Source organism: Leopardus geoffroyi, chromosome E3 (genome assembly GCF_018350155.1).
Source record: "Leopardus geoffroyi isolate Oge1 chromosome E3, O.geoffroyi_Oge1_pat1.0, whole genome shotgun sequence".
NCBI lineage: Eukaryota > Metazoa > Chordata > Mammalia > Carnivora > Felidae > Leopardus > Leopardus geoffroyi.
Genome location: NC_059340.1, coordinates 9778347 through 9796311, shown reverse-complemented (window position 1 = coordinate 9796311; position 17965 = coordinate 9778347). Strand labels below are relative to the sequence as shown.

Genomic DNA, 17965 nt, shown 5'->3' with positions numbered 1-17965 from the left:
GAGGAGTTAAAAATAAAGAGATACATTTTTACCAGCATCTGGAGTTGAGGAGGAGGAGCTCGGAGAAGGGGCAGGACTACTGACAGGAGTGGCATTGGGGGTGGAGGTGCCTGAGGGGAAAGCTGTGAGGGCTAAGTCGGGAGGGATGCACAGTCTTAGAGCGGAGATCTTGTAAGTGGGGTCTGAGGGTGGGGATAGTTACTGTGGGAGGCAAGTCCTAATAGGGGGCTCGTTTCTAATGAGGAAGGGAGCTTTGAAATGAGGGATAGGTTCTAACTAGGGAGGGGATTCTTTTCGTTCTAAAATCTATACCAAGCTATAAAGTGTGTAATCAAGTGTGAACTGGACAGAGAAGGAGTGGAATAATTTATCTATTATACATCCAATTTTTGGATGTTATTTGAGAATATCCACACAAGGAAGTAAACCAAGAAAAGAGAGCCAGTAAATAGTGGATTCAGCCCAGCAGATAAAAGAAATCCCAGAATGGCAGTTATGCATCAGGCCTATGGAACATTCTCAACGGATTGGTACACAAAATGGGAGATTTCTAAGAGGGAGGTCCCTGAGAAGAAAGGGAAGTCCTAGACTAAATGGTATCACAGAGTTTTAATATGTAGGATTTTTAAAGTTTATTTTTTGAGAGAGAACACATGCACAAGTGGGGGAGGGTCAAAGAGAGAATCCCAAGCAGGCTCTGCGCTCTCAGCACACAGCCCAATGAGAGGCTCGAACTCACAAACCATGAGATCACGACATGAGCCAAAAATCAAGAGTCAGACACTTAACTGACTAAGTTAACTGACCAGGCACCCCTGGTACCAGAGTTTTAAAGAGGTAAGGATAAAGGCAAACAGTTCAACAAACAAAAACAAAGGCATTTAGAAATTGTAGGGAAAACAAAAGCTCTTAAAAACAAACACACACACACACTACATTGGGTTTTCAGTTAGTAATATTCTTATCACACAAAGGGAGCATAGGTGATACTGTCCCTAAATTCACCTATTTTTTAAACAATATTTATTTTGAGAGAGACAGAGCACAAGGGAGGGGGGAGGGGCAGAGATAGAGGGAGGGAGGGAATCTGGGGGGTGCTCTGTGTGGAATCTTACGCTGGGTCCGATCCCGTGACCCTGCGATCATGACCTGGGCCGAAATAAGGAATTGAACACACCACTGAGCCACCCAGGCACCCCTGAATTCACCTATTTTAGGTCAACCATTTAAACAGCTGAAAACAGCTACGGTGCTCACTTTACATCTCTTTTCCAGACACGACAGAAGTACGGCAATGGTCTCAGATGCTGCTAGCGTGTCAGGACAAGGAGGACACACTCAAGCTCTAACTGAAGAGAGCAACACAAGGCACAGAAACAGAACTACGAAAAAGGTTAGAACACTACCCCAAGTGTTTCCAACTAGGTCGGCACCTGTTATAAAAGCCCTCTGGTGGCCCCGGTGAAACCACTAGTACTCGGGAGGGAGCTATGGGAGGTCTCCACCAAGTAGGTAGCTAGGAAACATCTAGTTGTCAAAGTCTGAACACCGTTAAGTACACGTGCAGGAACACTGCATCCACTGCACTGCAAACCACAGGTTTGTTTGCAGCTTCAAAACAGCTTATCATACACCAGCTCGGGGTTTGCTATAAACCTTCAGGCCTTCCAAAGTGCAGGAGTCGAAAGGTTGACTTCCATCTTGACCTCTTAGATCACCCCAAGAATACGCCCATCCAGAAGTACGTGTGTGGCTGACATACCCTCTGGAGATCCACCCAGAGGAAAAAGGGTGCCGCAATGGCAATGCCGTGTTGCTCCTTTGCACCGTGGAGATGCCAGCAGAGCAGCAGCCGCAAAGAAATGCCTCATTCAACCCGCTGCCTCTGCTAGAGTGAGACAGAAGTCACACTCCGCAGAACAGTGAGAGCTGCAACAGCTAAATACCCTTGATGGGCATCTTCCCTCGAATCTGCCCCTCCCCTTCCTCCCCTTTGTGTTCTGAGACGAGTGGCTTTCTTGCTTCAGTCATTGCTCCCCCGCTCTACTATGCGGCGCTAAGAAGGGAGCCACTCATGGGACTCAACACATGGTAACAGGCCAGAGTCCTGCTTCAGGAGTTTGCAAGCTGGAGCCCTGGCTGGTACAGGAAGAAGAGGAAGGTGTAGGGGTAGGGAAGAGCCCGCTCTCAAATAGAAAGGCTGCGAAAGGACACTTGGGCACTCTACAGTAGGAGAGCATGAAGCAGAGGAGACAAAGTTGTTGAGGCCTTCAGAACCGCACGTGTCCACCTGCTCAAGTACTGGCTGTTCAACTCCGATTCTGGGAGTGCCCCAAATCCCTTCAGCAAATCTCTTTTTTAGCTGATGCTCGTTGAAGACAGGTTTCTGTCACTGGCAATAATGAGGGTCCTGACAGCCAATACAAGAGCCAGCTTGGAGGATATGGTTTCAAAAAGGCTGGTTTAGCATTTCGGTTATTTTACACTTGATCCGACCAACATTTACTGAGTGCCAATTATGTGCTGGGCAAGCTTCCAGACACTAGAAAATACAAAGACAGAAAACACACGGTCTCTGATCTCCAAAAATGTAGTCTGTTATAAGCGGAAACTTCGAGACTGTAATTAAGAGAACACTCATTCCACCAGGAGGACCAACATCTTATAAGACAAGATGCAGACAGATCACTAGTATTTAACATCTTGGAAAACAAGAACCAATTGTGTCCAAAACTAGGTTGTCGAAAGAATCTTAAAACTTGTTAAGTGATAGAACACTGAAGACCCAAAAGACAAAATATGTCACAATCTCAACAGTAGTGGCAGTAAGACAAGAATAGCCATTTTGCAGGCTCTAGGCCCTGAGCTGTCAGCACAGAGCCCTACACGGGGCTCGAACCCACGAACTGTGACATCGTGACCTGAGCTGAAGTCTGATGCCTAACTGACTGAGCCACCCAGGCCTCCCAATAATGGCCATTTTAGACTCAAACACAGTCCTTCCTAATTTGACAAAACACCCAAAACTTAGGAATATCTGGGAAACCATCTAAAAACTCATCAGGTCCAAAACACCTTCGAGACGGAGAAAGCTGGGGGGTTAGAGACAACGATGAGGAGCTGCCCTGCTGGATTTTCCAAGATCTGTTTCCAGGACAGACCCTGGAAGAACTGGGTCTCCACTAAATGGTAGGACATGCCAGATGACACAACAGTCCAAAACGTCTGGCAAAAAGCCAGCAAACCTCTCTTCCTGCTGGACATTAACAGTAGCCAAATAGGAGAAGTATTCTGGCTCACGTCTCAGTTCAGAAAACCCACTAATACTTCAATGTCCCCGAAAGACCCAAAGGCCAGGGTCACTGGGTCAGAGCTTGTGATAAAGGCAACATTTACTTCTGATACTGACTGGTTGTTTTTGACAGGGCAGAGAACAACAGCTTTTAGATCACTTGCGAAAATGTCTGGGATGAATAGGCCTTTTCACTGCCTTCTTCTCTCCAATCTCTTTTGTAGAGAGATGTAGGTAGCAACAAAGGAGAGATTTATTACCATGAGCCCATTCGGCAGCTGTTTTCTTGTTGCTCCTTGTTTAACTTCTCTCAAGAGAGCTGAGTTATCTACCCAGCAAAGCAGGTGTTTAAGGCAGGTGATTTTGTTTCCATTAATTTTCTTAAGTAATAGTAAACCAGACTAGAGAATTATCTCATGAACTCACAGGGGAACCTTAACCCTGTGCCTGCTAAATCACAAGGCATCTGCTGCAGCAGGAAAGTTAGGTTGTGATCCCTGGTGGTTCCAACACCTTCAAATCTCTCCAACTGACAGTAAGCAGAACTTAAGAGTCACAGCTCATCCCTACTGCCCAACATCTGGATTTTGTCTTAACAATGTGTTAGACATAAAGTGATGCTGAAGGCTTCCAGAAAAAAACAGATTAAGAAAGGCATTACTCTTCATTGCAAAGCCCAGATAAACCATCACATTAATGACTATACTCAACAGTTTCATGTTCCGAGCTACTGGGAGGGAAAGGTTAACATAAAACATGGAAAAAGTTTTTAATTTTAAGGCTTAAGACCGCCTCCACCTATAAATTGAATCTCCAGCTCTGGAAATTTCCAATCTTCACCATGATCATCTTCATGAGAAGACCCATGGTATGTGCACTCTACACAGTCACTGTGCCATTAGCTTCCCGCAGGAACTTTCTACCCCTCCCATCTATACTCACTTGTAGACAGCCACTATTCACTAGTGGGTTGAGGAGAACAACCATCCTTCCATATACTGGACAAAATCCTGAAGCCTTGCATGCTTCAGCCCTTTGATTACCTTCAATTTTCTCCTACTGTAGAGCCACTATCATAAGCAGCGAACATTCGGTGACACATTTCTTTCTCTTTATCTGTGTAGTCCCTGTAATAGCTGGAGACAAAAATACACATTAGAGAAAGTCTGTCTTTGTAGGAGGTGACATCTGGTGGCTAGAATACTCCACTCAGGTCCAGAAACACTGAAAATTCAGCAAGCCCTGAACTGAATCTGGAGGCGATGGAAGCCGGACGGGTAGGGGAACCAGGAGAGGCTCCCAGGGAAGGGCTGTTTAAGAAGCACATGGACAACCTGAAGCCCACAATCTGAGAAGATGACAACCTTAAAGGCTGGAGCCACTGTAAGGGCTGCCAGGCTGAGTCTTCCCAAATGGCCTCATACTCGGTGACCTCTGATTTATCTTGAGATTTCTTTGCTAAATGGTCAGATTCCAAAATTTCTACATCGGACTTGTAAGTATCTTCAAAGGATACACTTATTATTTTTGGCACCTAGGTGGGACAGGATACTTTTAAAAACCAGAGAAGAGGGGCGCCTGGGTGGCGCAGTCGGTTAAGCGTCCGACTTCAGCCAGGTCATGATCTCGCGGTCCGGGAGTTCGAGCCCCGCGTCAGGCTCTGGGCTGATGGCTCAGAGCCTGGAGCCTGTTTCCGAATCTGTGTCTCCCTCTCTCTCTGCCCGTCCCCCGTTCATGCTCTGTCTCTCTCTGTCCCAAAAATAAATAAACGTTGAAAAAAAAAAATTAAAAAAAAAAAAAACCAAAAAAAAAAAAAACCAGAGAAGAGGGGCGCCTGGCTGGCTCAGTCAGTAGAATATGTGACTCCTGATCTCCGGGTTGTAAGTTCAAGTCCCATGTTGGGTGTAGAACTTAGTCTAATTACGTAATAAATATTTCAGTTTAAAAACAATCAGAAAAGAGATTTCTGGACAGTCTTAAAAGGTCTGAAATACAACAAATGGATTCAAGTGTAAGGGGTGCACACAGGATTTTTTTTTTTTTTTTTTAACATCAAGGGGCTTCAACTAGCAATCCAGATTAAATGTTTAATGTCAACAGGAGTAGAGAATCTTACCAGTAGAGAAGAACAAAAAAATAATACCTAAGAAACTGGACAGATTATTATGGACAACTCTTATTTATATGCTGATATAGTCAAAGTAGAAAACTTCGAAAGTAACCTCTGTAATCACAAAAAGCTACACTACTGAAAGACTGGTACTGGTATTACTTGGATAACAAAAAGTCACCCTCTGGGTATGAATCAGACCTGAAAGATCCACTGCAGATCAAACCAGGATCTACAAGACACATTTCTGTAGTCTGTTAAGAACAGTGGTTTTCGGGGCGCCTGGGTGGCGCAGTCGGTTAAGCGTCCGACTTCAGCCAGGTCACGATCTCTCAGTCCGGGAGTTCGAGCCCCGCGTCAGGCTCTGGGCTGATGGCTCAGAGCCTGGAGCCTGTTTCCGATTCTGTGTCTCCCTCTCTCTCTGCCCCTCCCCCGTTCATGCTCTGTCTCTCTCTGTCCCAAAAATAAATAAACGTTGAAAAAAAAAAATAAAAAAAAAAAACAAAAAACAGTGGTTTTCAGTTGTGGCAAGTAGGGGAAAGTATCTGAAGAACAAGACCTTTTCAAAAAATTACACTGGCCCGCCTGTTATAGAGTGCTTACTTTGGGGGTAAGGGGTGGGGAATAGGGAGATGGGATAGGATCCGGATTTGCAGTTTTGAAGTTTGTCCCAGGCTCCTCAGTGGGAGCTGTTGGTTTAGCACTTCTTAAAGCCAGCTCTAGGGGGCACTGCCTTGTAACACGCTCCACACAACATTGCCAAATAGTCCTTCGCCAGGTGGACAGACATGAACCGCAGCCCCAAGGCTCATCTCTCTCTCTTTGGTTCGCACTCCCGCAAACAGAGGTCTCACCTGGCCAGTTTCTTCAGCTCGTTATTGATGTCATGATTGAAGGGCTGTTCCTTCTGGGCTCGGACTAGAAAATCTCGAGCCTTCTGATACTCAGTCATGATAAGACAGGCCTGTCAAAGGATGGAGTTTTAAAAACACACTTGGTTAGGAAAGACAGTGTTTTTCTAGGGCCCAAGTTGAACATCACCACTACCTTTTCTTGGGCATTCGTTCCCCAGTCCCTGCCCTCCAACACACCTGTCCGCACCGGAAGAGGGCCTTGGCATTCTTCCGGTCAATGATCAGAGCCTGTTCTCCATAACGCAGGGCCGTGGCGGGCCGCTCCAGCTTCAGGTATGTAAAGGACAGGTTAAGGAGGACAAGAAGCTTGGCTGCTTCCACCAGGTGCTGCTCTTCAGGGGGTGTTGATCGCCGGTGAAGCAGCAGCAAGGCCTGTGGACAAGGAAAATAGGGAGTCAAGAGAAGGTATGTAACCTTGCTATTAAAAGCCCTAAGAATCCAGAAAAAAAAATGTATTACAGCTAAAAAAAAAAAAAAAATGAGTTCAAGATCAACACAGGAGAGTTCGCTGTAAGTCTATACTCCAACAATAAACAATCCAAAAATGAGGAGGACAACTCCATTTACAATAGCATCAAAATGAAGTCACGATAAATTTAAAATGCAAGAACTGTATATTGGAAACTATAAAACATTGTTGAAAAAACTAAAGGCCTGGGGCGCCTGGGTGGCTCAGTCAGTTAAGCGGCCGACTTCGGCTCAGGTCATGATCTCGCGGTCTGTGAGTTCAAGTCCCGTGTCAGGCTCTGTGCTGACAGCTCAGAGCCTGGAGACTGTTTCAGATTCTGTGTCTCCCTCTCTTTGACCTTCCCCCGTTCATGCTTTGTCTCTCTCTGTCTCAAAAATAAATAAACGTTAAAAAAATTTTTTTTAAAGAAAAAACTAAAGGCCTAAATGGAAATACATTCCCTGTCCATGGATCATAAGACTTAATAGGAAGGCAATACTCCCAAGGTTGATACATAAATTCAAAGCAACCACTACCAAAATTTCAACAATCTTTGCAGAAATGGTCAAGCTGATCTGAAAGTTTGCATGGGAATTCAAGGGATGTCAAGTAGCCAAAACAATACTTAAAACAAGAATAAAAATGGAAGACTCACACTTTCAATTTCAAAGCTTATTACAAAGCTACAGTAAGCAAGCCAGAGTGGTTTGGACACACACAGATCAAGAGAATAGAATGGAGAATGTAGATTGAGAGTCCAGAAACAAACCTACACTTGTGTAGAGTCAATGGATTTTCTTTTTTTTTTTTTTTTTTTTTTTTTAAATTTTTTTTTCAACGTTTATTTATTTTTGGGACAGAGAGAGACAGAGCATGAACGGGGGAGGGGCAGAGAGAGAGGGAGACACAGAATCGGAAACAGGCTCCAGGCTCTGAGCCATCAGCCCAGAGCCCGACGCGGGGCTCGAACTCACGGACCGCGAGATCGTGACCTGGCTGAAGTCGGACGCTTAACCGACTGCGCCACCCAGGCGCCCCCAGAGTCAATGGATTTTCAACAAGGGTACCAGCCCCATTCAACGAGGAAAGAGTAGTCTTTTCAACAAATGGTGCTGGGACAACTGGTTGTCAATATGCAAAAAAGTGAGGTTGGATTTCCACTTCACACATATACAAATGCTAACAAAATGGATGATACACCTAAATGGAGGAGTTAAACTGTAAGACTCTTAGAAGAAAACAGATATAAATCTTTCTGACTTTGGATAATGGTTTGTTAGACATGACATGCAAAGCACAAATCACACACATAAAAAAGATAAGCTGGACTTCAAGTTTAAAAACTTTTGTGTTTCAAAGGATATTATCAAGAAAACAAAGAAAATGACTGAAAAAAGTCACTATAACCATCATTTACTGGTTTAAACTAATAACACAGTGGCTTACTGATGTCACTGTGTATGCCTATAGATGATTTTGTATTTTTGAATGAAAAGACACTTGTATATTCCTGAAAAGAAAAAGAATGTGAAATGACAACTCACAGAATCGGAGAAAATATCTGTAAATAATATTTAAGAAGAACCTACTATCCAGACAATATAAATAACTTTTATAAGTAGAAGAAGAAAATCCAATTAAAAATGGGCAAAGAAGGGGCGCCTGGGTGGCTCAGTTGGTTAAGCGTCTGACTTCAGCTCAGGTCATGATCTCATGGTTTGGGAGTTCAAGCCCCGTGTCAGGCTCTGAACCAACAGCTCAGAGTCTGGAGCCTGCTTTGGATTCTGTATCTCCCTCTCTCCTGCCCCCTTCCCTGCTCACACTCTGTCCATTTTTTTTTTTTTTTTAACGTTTGTTCATTTTTGAGAGACAGAGACAAAGAATATGAACTGACATTTCTCCAAATACGACCTACAAATAGCCAATAAACACATAAAAAGATGGGCAACATCTTTTTAGTTATCAGGAAGTGGAGTCAAAATCATGAGATACCACTCCACACCCACTAGGATGCCTATAATTTGAAAGATGGAAAATAAGCATTGGTGAGGACGCAGAGTAACTGGAACCCTTGTATTGTTGGTGGGAATGTGAAATATTGCAGCCACTATGGAAAATAGTTTGGCAGTATTTCAAAAAGTTAACCAAGGGAGTTACTACATGAGCCAGCACTTGCACTCCTAGGCACAAACCCAAGAAAAATGAAAACTTCGGTCTACACAAGAACTTGTACGCCAATGTAAAAGCAACATTATTCACAGTAGCCAAAAAGAGGAAACAACAACCCAAGTGTCCACCAACCGATGAATGAACAAAACCCAGTTAAATCCACACAATATATCGTTCAACCTTAAAACGAATGAAATTTGGTATATGCTAGAACATGGATGAACCTTGAAAATACTATGCCAAGTGAAAGAAGCCAATCACAAAAGGACAAATATTGTAGGATTCCACTTATGTGAGTACCCATGAGAGACAAATTCAGAGAAGCATGAAGTAGAAATAAAGATTACTGGGGCTGGAGGAGGGGGAGAATGGGGAGTTACTGTTTAATAGCTAAACAATGTTTGGGATAATGAAAAGTTCCAGAAATGGGCAGTGGTAATGACAGCTTCACAATACTGAATGTACTTAATACCACTGGATTGCATACCTGAACATAATCAAAATAATGAATTTTAGGTTTGCACATTTTTATCAAAATTGAGACAAAATTTTTAAAGAAAGAACAGAGTATTAATACACATTACAACATAGCAATATATTTTCAAAGTTCACCTAAGTGAAAGAAGCTAGACACAGAGCACCACACATTTGGGGATTCTATTTATGTACAATGTCTAGGAATAGGCAAATTCATAGAAACAAAGCAAAATAGGAGCGATCAAGGGGTGTCGAGGGATAGGAGAAGAACTGCCAACAGGTACAAGGCTTCTTTTCAAGGTGATGAAACGACCTGGAATTATGTCGTGTTGATAGATGCACAACCTTATGAATACACGACAAACCACTAAACTGCATTTTAAAAGTGTAAACTTCATGGTATGTGAATTCTAACAATAGCAAAGGAAGAAAAGCGATGAAGACAAAGCCTGAGCGGTGTCAGTGTGACTCACAGGCAGGACCCCATTTGGAAGACGACAGCCAAACTGGAAAACACATCAGACAAGATGGTGCCGGAGGCACAGAGCCACCAGCCTTCTTTTGCCTCCCCTTTCATCTCCAAGCCCCAGGCATTTGTCACAGAAGTTTCTGTCCATTGCCTTCACACCTTCTGAATTGCTTCAGGTCTCCTATCACCGACCTGGATCTGTCCCCTAAACTCTGGCCCCATTCCTAAACGGAATCATGGGACAATCTGCCACCTAGAAACCATCTTCTACAGGCCACCTTTATCTGGCTGTTCTCACCAGTGAGTGAAACTGAAGTTAATACATCTCTTTGCCAGTTATTCCTGTTTAAACATTTTTCTCAAATGAGAAAGCTTCAAGCAAGTCTATTCTTTGGTTTCCTTTGTCACTCATAAAACATCATCATCAGGTCTAGTTACTCGGTTTTGAAAATATTTCCAAAACTTTTATCTGCACAACTCCCACCTTCTGAAACACATTCCGGGATCCCTGTGACAGGCTTAGCTGCAACACGCCTGAAGCAGTGCCTGTCGTGGAATGGAAAATTCACTAACAAAAGTCTGTCCCTTCAACGTGTCCTGCATATGGTGGTGTGCTGGTAAATGTTTAACAATCAGCTCTTGGGGAAGGGGTGCCTTGCAGGGTGTGCCCATTCCTGTGGTGTAAACAGTTTAACCCTGGCCGATCTCAAGCTGCCAAAGTAACATTAACCAGCTTGTAAAACTTCCTGAGCCATTTTACAATTGGCTCTCACGAGCTCCTACACACTACCTGCGTGCTACCAACCTTCACGTCCTCCCTAAATATCACTTTTATAACCTCACTCTCCCCTTCCTTCTTCTTCATCAAGTCCAGACCCATCCGTACACATTTTAAGGTCTTCTTGAATCTGGTTACCTGAACTCTATTTTCCTGGTATTCTCCAAATGTAACCTGTGCTGTAGACTAAGTGACCACCAACTGGCCCTTGAACAGGCTCTTCTCACTTCTACACCTTTGCTCATCCTTTTCTCCTGCCCAGAATTATCTTCTGCCTCTTTCTCTGCCATTTCATCCTTCTAGACTCAGCTACCGTGCCATTGCTTCCAAGAAACCACTACCAGATGGGCTAGTCCACAAAGATTTTTCTCCTCTGAAAGGCTATAGTACTAGATACTACAGGGATTTCTTGGTCACTGGGAGTACCTTTGATCTCCCTACCTATGTTACCATTATGTGAAGGCAAGGACCCTGCCTAGATGGCACGTCCCACATGAAGCTGAGCAAAAGGCTGGGAACAATGGCACTCAATCAACACCAATTTCCCGCTCTGAAGACGGAGAATATTTCTATCATGAGCAGGTAGCAAAACCTGTGGCTGAGCAAGACAGACTTCACACTCACCTTTTAGTCTCTCCTGCCTTGTGGAACAGAAAGGCACAATCCAACAAGAACAAAGAACAAGAGATCTGGTAACAAGCCCACCATGTCAGAACAGATGGCAGAGTCTGACCAACCCAGCAGAAGGGAGCACCAATAAAGAAGGGGCTGGTCTGCAGCTCAGAGCCCCAGGAACTGACAGAACGAGCCATCAGAGCTACTGTAGAAGTGGAGCTGAATAAACAGGACACGTTGAACATTGCCACTCAGTCCCTGTCCCTATGCATCCAGATGGCCACTCCTCCCCACCACCTCCAGGATCATGGAGTCTATCTTCTGGAGAAATGGAATAGAACCAAAAGAGTTCTCGATTCAGGGACAGCAGAGGGCGGTAAACTGGTATTAGAGGACCGTTTCAGTAACAGCCGGAGAGGCCGTCTGTCCCGGTCCCCTGTTCGGCTCCCAGTGGCTCCCAGCACGCTGGTAGCCAGGCATTCACACAGGCAGGCGATGGAAAACAGAGTGGCTCCTGCGGAAACAATTGAACAGAGACACACGGGAGGCCAAGTGAGCACACTGCGACGTGCCCTACCAAGCACTTCCGATGCCTCTTTCCCATCCTAATGGGCAGCTGAAGATTGCAAGACATTTGAGGAAAGCCTCTATGGAAGAGACGGCCTCCTGTCTCCCAGTGGCTATCCTCCCCTCTCCCGTAGTAGCAAGATTTTTGGCTGGGCACACGTGCAATCGGAATATAGGGATTTGCTATCTTTCCTTGCAGCTGCTGGTTATAGCCAAAAGACAAGGTTCTGGAAAACATCACTGAATGTGAGGGTCACAGGTACATACTCTCAGCCCTCTCTTTTCCCTCCGGTGCTTGGAATTTAGAGGCCACCATTCTCAACCACAAGGCCCAGAGCTCTGCCCTACAAATGGGAACACAGAGAGATGGAAGTGCTCAGCATCGGAAACCATTACGGAGCACAGCTACCAACCATCCCTGCTTTACTCACCTCAAGCCTTTCACATAAGAAACAGTAACACTGACCTAATGATAGGAGTCTGGGACCTACCACCAAACCTAAGACAAATGGACAATATCCAATGGGCAGGAAAAAAAAAAAAAATCAGGCAGGAAAAGAATGGAGTTTTTTTTTTTTAATCTGAAAAGCAGAGAGAAGAAAATTACAACCACTACTCAAAACATAAGAAAACCTGATGTATGCGTGAACCAAGAACAGAATGCTGGGGAAAGTTAAAAAACAAACAAACAAATGAATGAACCGTTCCTCAGACGAGATGGCAAATAGAGTCCAGGACAGCTCCCAGACAGTGGGATGGCAAAAGCGAGATGGGCAAGGACAGAAAAAAAGGAAAGTTGAGGCTCAATACAGGAGGACTGACAACCAAGAGTCCCAAAAAAGAGAAGACAGAAACAAGGGCAAATTACCAAAGAAATAGATGAAGGAAGTTTCCCAGAACACAGGACAGGTTTCCTGAAAGATGCACCAGGGGCTCAATACCAACAAATTTTAAAAAACACAAACACCACTGTAAAATTTTAATGACACTAGAGGAAGAAAGATCCTTACATCCTTACAGAGAAGAAAAAGAAAAATCCACATATAAAGGTACAGGAACCTAAATTTTATCCAGACTTCTTGACAGCCATTGTAAAGCTAGAATCAAACAATATTCTTCAAAATCTGAGGGATGATGGCTGCATGCTAGAATTCCTAGAATTCTATACTCCGTATGCCACCTGCTAAGTGTGAACTACAAGAATATTTTTAGAAATGTAGGGGCGCCTGGGTGGCGCAGTCGGTTAAGCGTCCGACTTCAGCCAGGTCACAATCTCGTGGTCTGTGAGTTCGAGCCCCGCGTCGGGCTCTGGGCTGATGGCTCAGAGCCTGGAGCCTATTTCCGATTCTGTGTCTCCCTCTCTCTCTGCCCCTCCCCCGTTCATGCTCTGTCTCTCTCTGCCCCAAAAATAAATAAACGTTGAAAAAAAAAAAAAAGAAATGTAAGGATGTGCTCTATCAGCACAAGGGGGCAAGTGAAGAAAAACAACAGGAAGTCCACAAACAGAACCACAGGGCAGCCCAGGATAAGAACACTGAACCAGAACACCAGAGAGCAGAGGGAAAGCCCTAGTGGGAATTAGAGATCCACGTTCCAGAACGAGAAGCAAGAGATGTTAATAACAGGAACTAAAGCATGTCGAGTATCAATTCACAATGCCAGAAAAAGCAGCAAACAGGCTTAAAGAGGGACCACCTCAGGGGACCAGACCCAGGAAACAGGACTAACAATGGAAGGACTGGTCTGTTCACTGGAAAGTTCTTTCCCATGTGAGCAAGCTCAGTTTCAAAAAACTTTACAACATTAATAGTATCCACGATTTGAGCCAACTATGAACCCAAGCCTATACCCTCCACGTTTAGGACCCTGATTCTATCAGCATTCCGAAAGCGCACACACACACGCATTCTCCAGTCTCCGTGTCTCTCTCTCAAGCAACACGCAGAGACCAAACATGGCAGATACCTTTAGCCACCTACCCAATATCGATCTCCCTCCCCCTCTAGCAGAGCCTCTATGTCACCCAAAGCAGTGGTACACCCACTACATTTCCTAGCTTCCTACAGTCAATGGGGTCCGCTGAATATGGGTCTGGCCAAGGATATAAAAACGAAAAGTCACCGGGTTAAGGGAGTACTTCTGGAGAGCTCTTAACATGAACACACCACACTCTTCTCCTCTCCCTCCTTCCTGCCCAGGTGACCATGTGATGCTACAGGTTGAAGGACCATCTCGGGGCAAAAAAGACAAGGAGATGTTTAAGGGTAGTGGAGCAGAAAGACAAAAGGAACCTGAATCCCTGATGGCTTTGTGGAACTGATCTACCACCCTTGGACTGCCTCCCTTCTCATTTAAATAAAAATTAAATCTGAAGATTTAAGTTTTTCAGGATTCTGTTGCTTACAGCTGAATACAAATTCTGACTGATTTAGGCTCCCTTCGCAAATGAGAGAAAATCAGAATACCCCTAGACTCGCCTCTAGAACCTAGGGCATAGTTTGGCACACAGAAAATGCTTATAGTATTTGTTGAATGAGCTACAAAGCAAACAGTGAATTCCTGTCAGCATAACCTATGCAAGAAGCCAAACCACAATCAGAAGCCTGGTGAGAACGGAGTCACCTCAGAGAGCTAGAGAAAGCTCCACCGTCAGAGAGACAGGAAATGAAGATGGCAAGCGGGATGGAAAATCAGTTGGTAGGACCTAATCCTGGAATGAGAACTCTTAAAGACTTTTTACTGAAATACACACAAATGTACACACACAGGTAAAACAAGTGGACAGTTCAACAACCTTTCACAATCTGAACACACCCACGTAACCACATCCAGACACAAACACAGAACATTACTGGGCTCCTCAAATCCCATGTCCCCTCTCTCAGTCATTATTCCCGGCATGAGGATTTTTTAATGAGACTTTTTTTTCCAAAGACTGCATATGAAAAATAAGAACAAACAAGAACATTTAAAAAGTTTTTAGGTTGTTTTTTTAGAGATGGGAAGAGAGCCATACATGCGCAACAAAGTGCTTGCTTGCATGTGCTGGGGAGGAGGGGGGAGGAGGAGGGACAGGGCAGGGTTGGGGGGGTGGGGAAAGACTATCCCAAGCAGGCTCTACACTGAGGCGAAAATCATGACCTGAGCCAAAAAAAATAAATACAAAATAAAAATCAAGAGTTGGACACTCAACTGACTGAACCATCGAGGCACCCCAATAACTTTGTAAAAACATTTTCAGGGATGCCTGGGTAGCTTTGTCAGTTGAATGTCTGACTCTTGGTTTTGGCTCAGGTTATGATCCCAGGGTTGTGGGACTGAGCTCTATGTCTTACTGAGCACGGAGCCTGCTTAAGATTCTCTCTGCCCCCGCCCCCAGGCCCCCACGCTCTCTCTCAAAGAAAAAAAAAAAAAAAAAGAGACCATTTTCAGGGTCTAAATTTAAAAATTTATTATTTTTGGTAATTTCTACACCCAACTTGGGGCTCAAACTCATGACCCCATGATCACGAGTTGCGTGCCCTTATGACTAAGCCAGGCAGGCGCCCCTAAATTTATGATTGTGAAGCATCCTTACCCGTTTATACCTCACTTTGGCATCATAGAAACGACTTTGGCGGAAAAGATAGTTGCCAAACTCCCGTTCAGTAGCTGCCACTTTTAGGACCTTCTGAAGCGGAAACTGATCTTGTTGCTCCTGAGGAAAAAAGACAAGGACACCCAACAAGGAAACTGAAAGCCGTGACACCACAGTGCAAGTGTTCTTACAGATGTTAGGGTTTCTGCTTCAGATGACGCACTTCTGCTTACTGCTGTGTGGGTGCCAAGCACTGGGCCTGGTGCCCCTGCAGAGGTCGTCTCTGTGATGCCCGGCAGAAGACAAAGGGGGTTGCTATTGTTACTACTCCCACCGTAGACACCAGAGCCACACACTGGTTTCCCTCAGTCCTTCTAGAGATGCTCCCTGAAGAAGCACGGTCTCACGGAATCAGAAACTGATGGAACTTGCCAAACAGAAAGTGGGTCTCACAACCACCATTTGTCCAACAAACATTTAAGAGATTTTGGTCTGCCCAGGGCCCTACTGGCCTTCATGGCCACAATGCTGTGCCCTGGGTACAGGTCAATCACCCACGAAGTCTCTTTTTAAACACAGATGTCCTGGCCCTATCCACCCCTTCCCCCACTGAGATTCTCAATCAGTACACCAGAGGTGGGCCCCAGGCATTTGCAAGAACCGGTTTTATGGGAAGGTCAGAAAAAGGGAAGGGCCCTCCCTTGAGGCAATGACAGCTTAGCTGGGGAGACATCATATCCAGGTACAAACCTGGGTGGACATCTAAGGACACACATACAGGGTGGGAGAGCAGGACTGAGAGTGCATATGGCACCCACGGGATGGGTGAAGTGAGAGGCCACAAAGAAAAGACAACATCCGAGTTATGAGGGCAGCGGTCATGTGTTCCCACTTGCCTGGGACTTTCCCCATCTACACCTGACGTCCTGGTATTCCATCTAGTTAATACTCTCTTCTGCTATCAAGTATCCAGGGTTGGCTGAGAAACCATATTTCACCCTAGCTGATCACTACCGATGCTTGACTTGTTAGAAACCCAACTTAATGTTGAAAAGCCAACGTTCATGGTCTTGCAGGGAAAACGAGGCAAATGATGACTAAAAAAAATCACCTCAAACTGCGGGTCCAGAACAAACCCAAGGCCCAGCATTGGCCTAGAACATCTGCCCATACTCAGAGGTGTACCAGGAAGCGGGGGAACTCCTCCGCCGCCACTACCACTGCCACACAGGAGCCTTGTGGTGGGACGTGGGGCAGACTATCACGATCGAGGTAGGGGAATTACCAAACACACTAGTGCATGCTATCTGTTAGTATGGATATCTGTGCTCCAGAACTTACAGCTGAAAGGGCACAAAACTTGTCTGACTCAGCGGAGTCCAGGAAGTCAAGCAGCTCAATCTCGAACAGGACAGTAGTGTTTGGGGGGATCAAGGGAGGGCAGCCCAGCGTTCCATAGGCATAGGCTGGTTTGAACAGAAACCTGGCCAGCTCTCCTCTCCGCATGCTCAGAAGGCCCAGCTCCATGCCCCAAAGTGTAATATCTGGAAGAAGGGACAAAGAATCTGAAGCTCGCCCAGCATCCTAATCCAAGGTTATCAATTTCTTTCTTCCTAAAGTCCAGATCTTTCCACAACAGACTCCGAGTGTTCTGCACTGTGGTCCCAACTCACTTTTCAGTTTTGTTTCCCTGCCACCCCCACCGTTGCCAAACCAAGACTTCTGTGGCCTCTACATCACTGCTCGTGTTCCTTCTTCCTGCAAGGAAGTTCCTGCTTCCTCACCCCACACCCAGCTTCTACCCTGACTGAAATCTTACTCAAACTTCAGGGCTCATTTTACATACTCCCTCCTTCATGAAGCCTTCCCTGATCTTCCCAGCTGGAATCAATTATGGCTTCATTAAACACTCCCGCAACACTATTTATACCTCCCAGGACCTCATCCAATTCTGTGAATGCAATCAACCTCTTCCACCACGTTAGTGGAGATATTCTAATCATCTGAGTATCTCTTCTCTTTCCAGCATGAATTATGGATACTAAACCCTTGCTTGATTAAGTGTCCAGTTGACAAATGAACAAGCCCAATAGTTCTCGGGATGCAAAGGTAACCTTGCCAGGTAAACCATCTCCCAAGTACCTAGGCCTCAGGGGGAAATGCGGACAAGACCATGATTGGTGTAGCAAAGCCCGGTCTCAGAAAAACCAACTCAAGGACTCCATGCTCTGAACAGTTTCCCCAAACAATTCCTCCTTTTGTAGTTGCTAATCTCAACTTACCCTCTCCAAGTTTCATCAAGCGAGGAGTTTTCCTAAAGCAATTAGAATCAAAAGGCTTGTCCATGTGCTCCAGATATCCGGAATATTTCACTAAGACAGGAAAAAAAAAACAATACAAGGAAAATCAAGAACATGCACCCCTCCATACAATTCTCTGTTACAAAAAAAAAAAGGGAATTCGATGTGCTCAAGTCGCCTCCCACCCACAGTGATAGGAAAATCTTTGGTCAACATTTAGATGCCTGCCCTTTGGCCGTGAGATTCAAG

General features: G+C 45.0%; 2 protein-coding genes across 6 annotated transcripts in view; one reads left to right on the top strand and one right to left on the bottom strand.

Moving 5' to 3' along the window:
• Positions 1-17965, top strand: part of TRIM50 (tripartite motif containing 50) — a 47016-nt gene that overhangs the window by 14707 nt on the left and 14344 nt on the right. The window lies entirely within an intron of this gene.
• FKBP6 (FKBP prolyl isomerase family member 6 (inactive)) overlaps positions 1-17965 on the bottom strand; it is a 29143-nt gene that overhangs the window by 10625 nt on the left and 553 nt on the right. For all 5 annotated transcript variants that reach the window (XM_045460256.1, XM_045460261.1, XM_045460258.1 and 2 more), the window contains exons 3-8: positions 17699-17788; positions 16758-16960; positions 15417-15536; positions 6494-6688; positions 6257-6366; positions 4336-4428 (exon numbers count right to left, since the gene is read on the bottom strand). In XM_045460256.1, the coding sequence (XP_045316212.1) occupies positions 4338-4428; positions 6257-6366; positions 6494-6688; positions 15417-15536; positions 16758-16960; positions 17699-17788 (809 nt within the window). In that variant the 3' untranslated portion in view covers positions 4336-4337. The remainder of the gene's footprint in view (positions 1-4335; positions 4429-6256; positions 6367-6493; positions 6689-15416; positions 15537-16757; positions 16961-17698; positions 17789-17965) is intronic.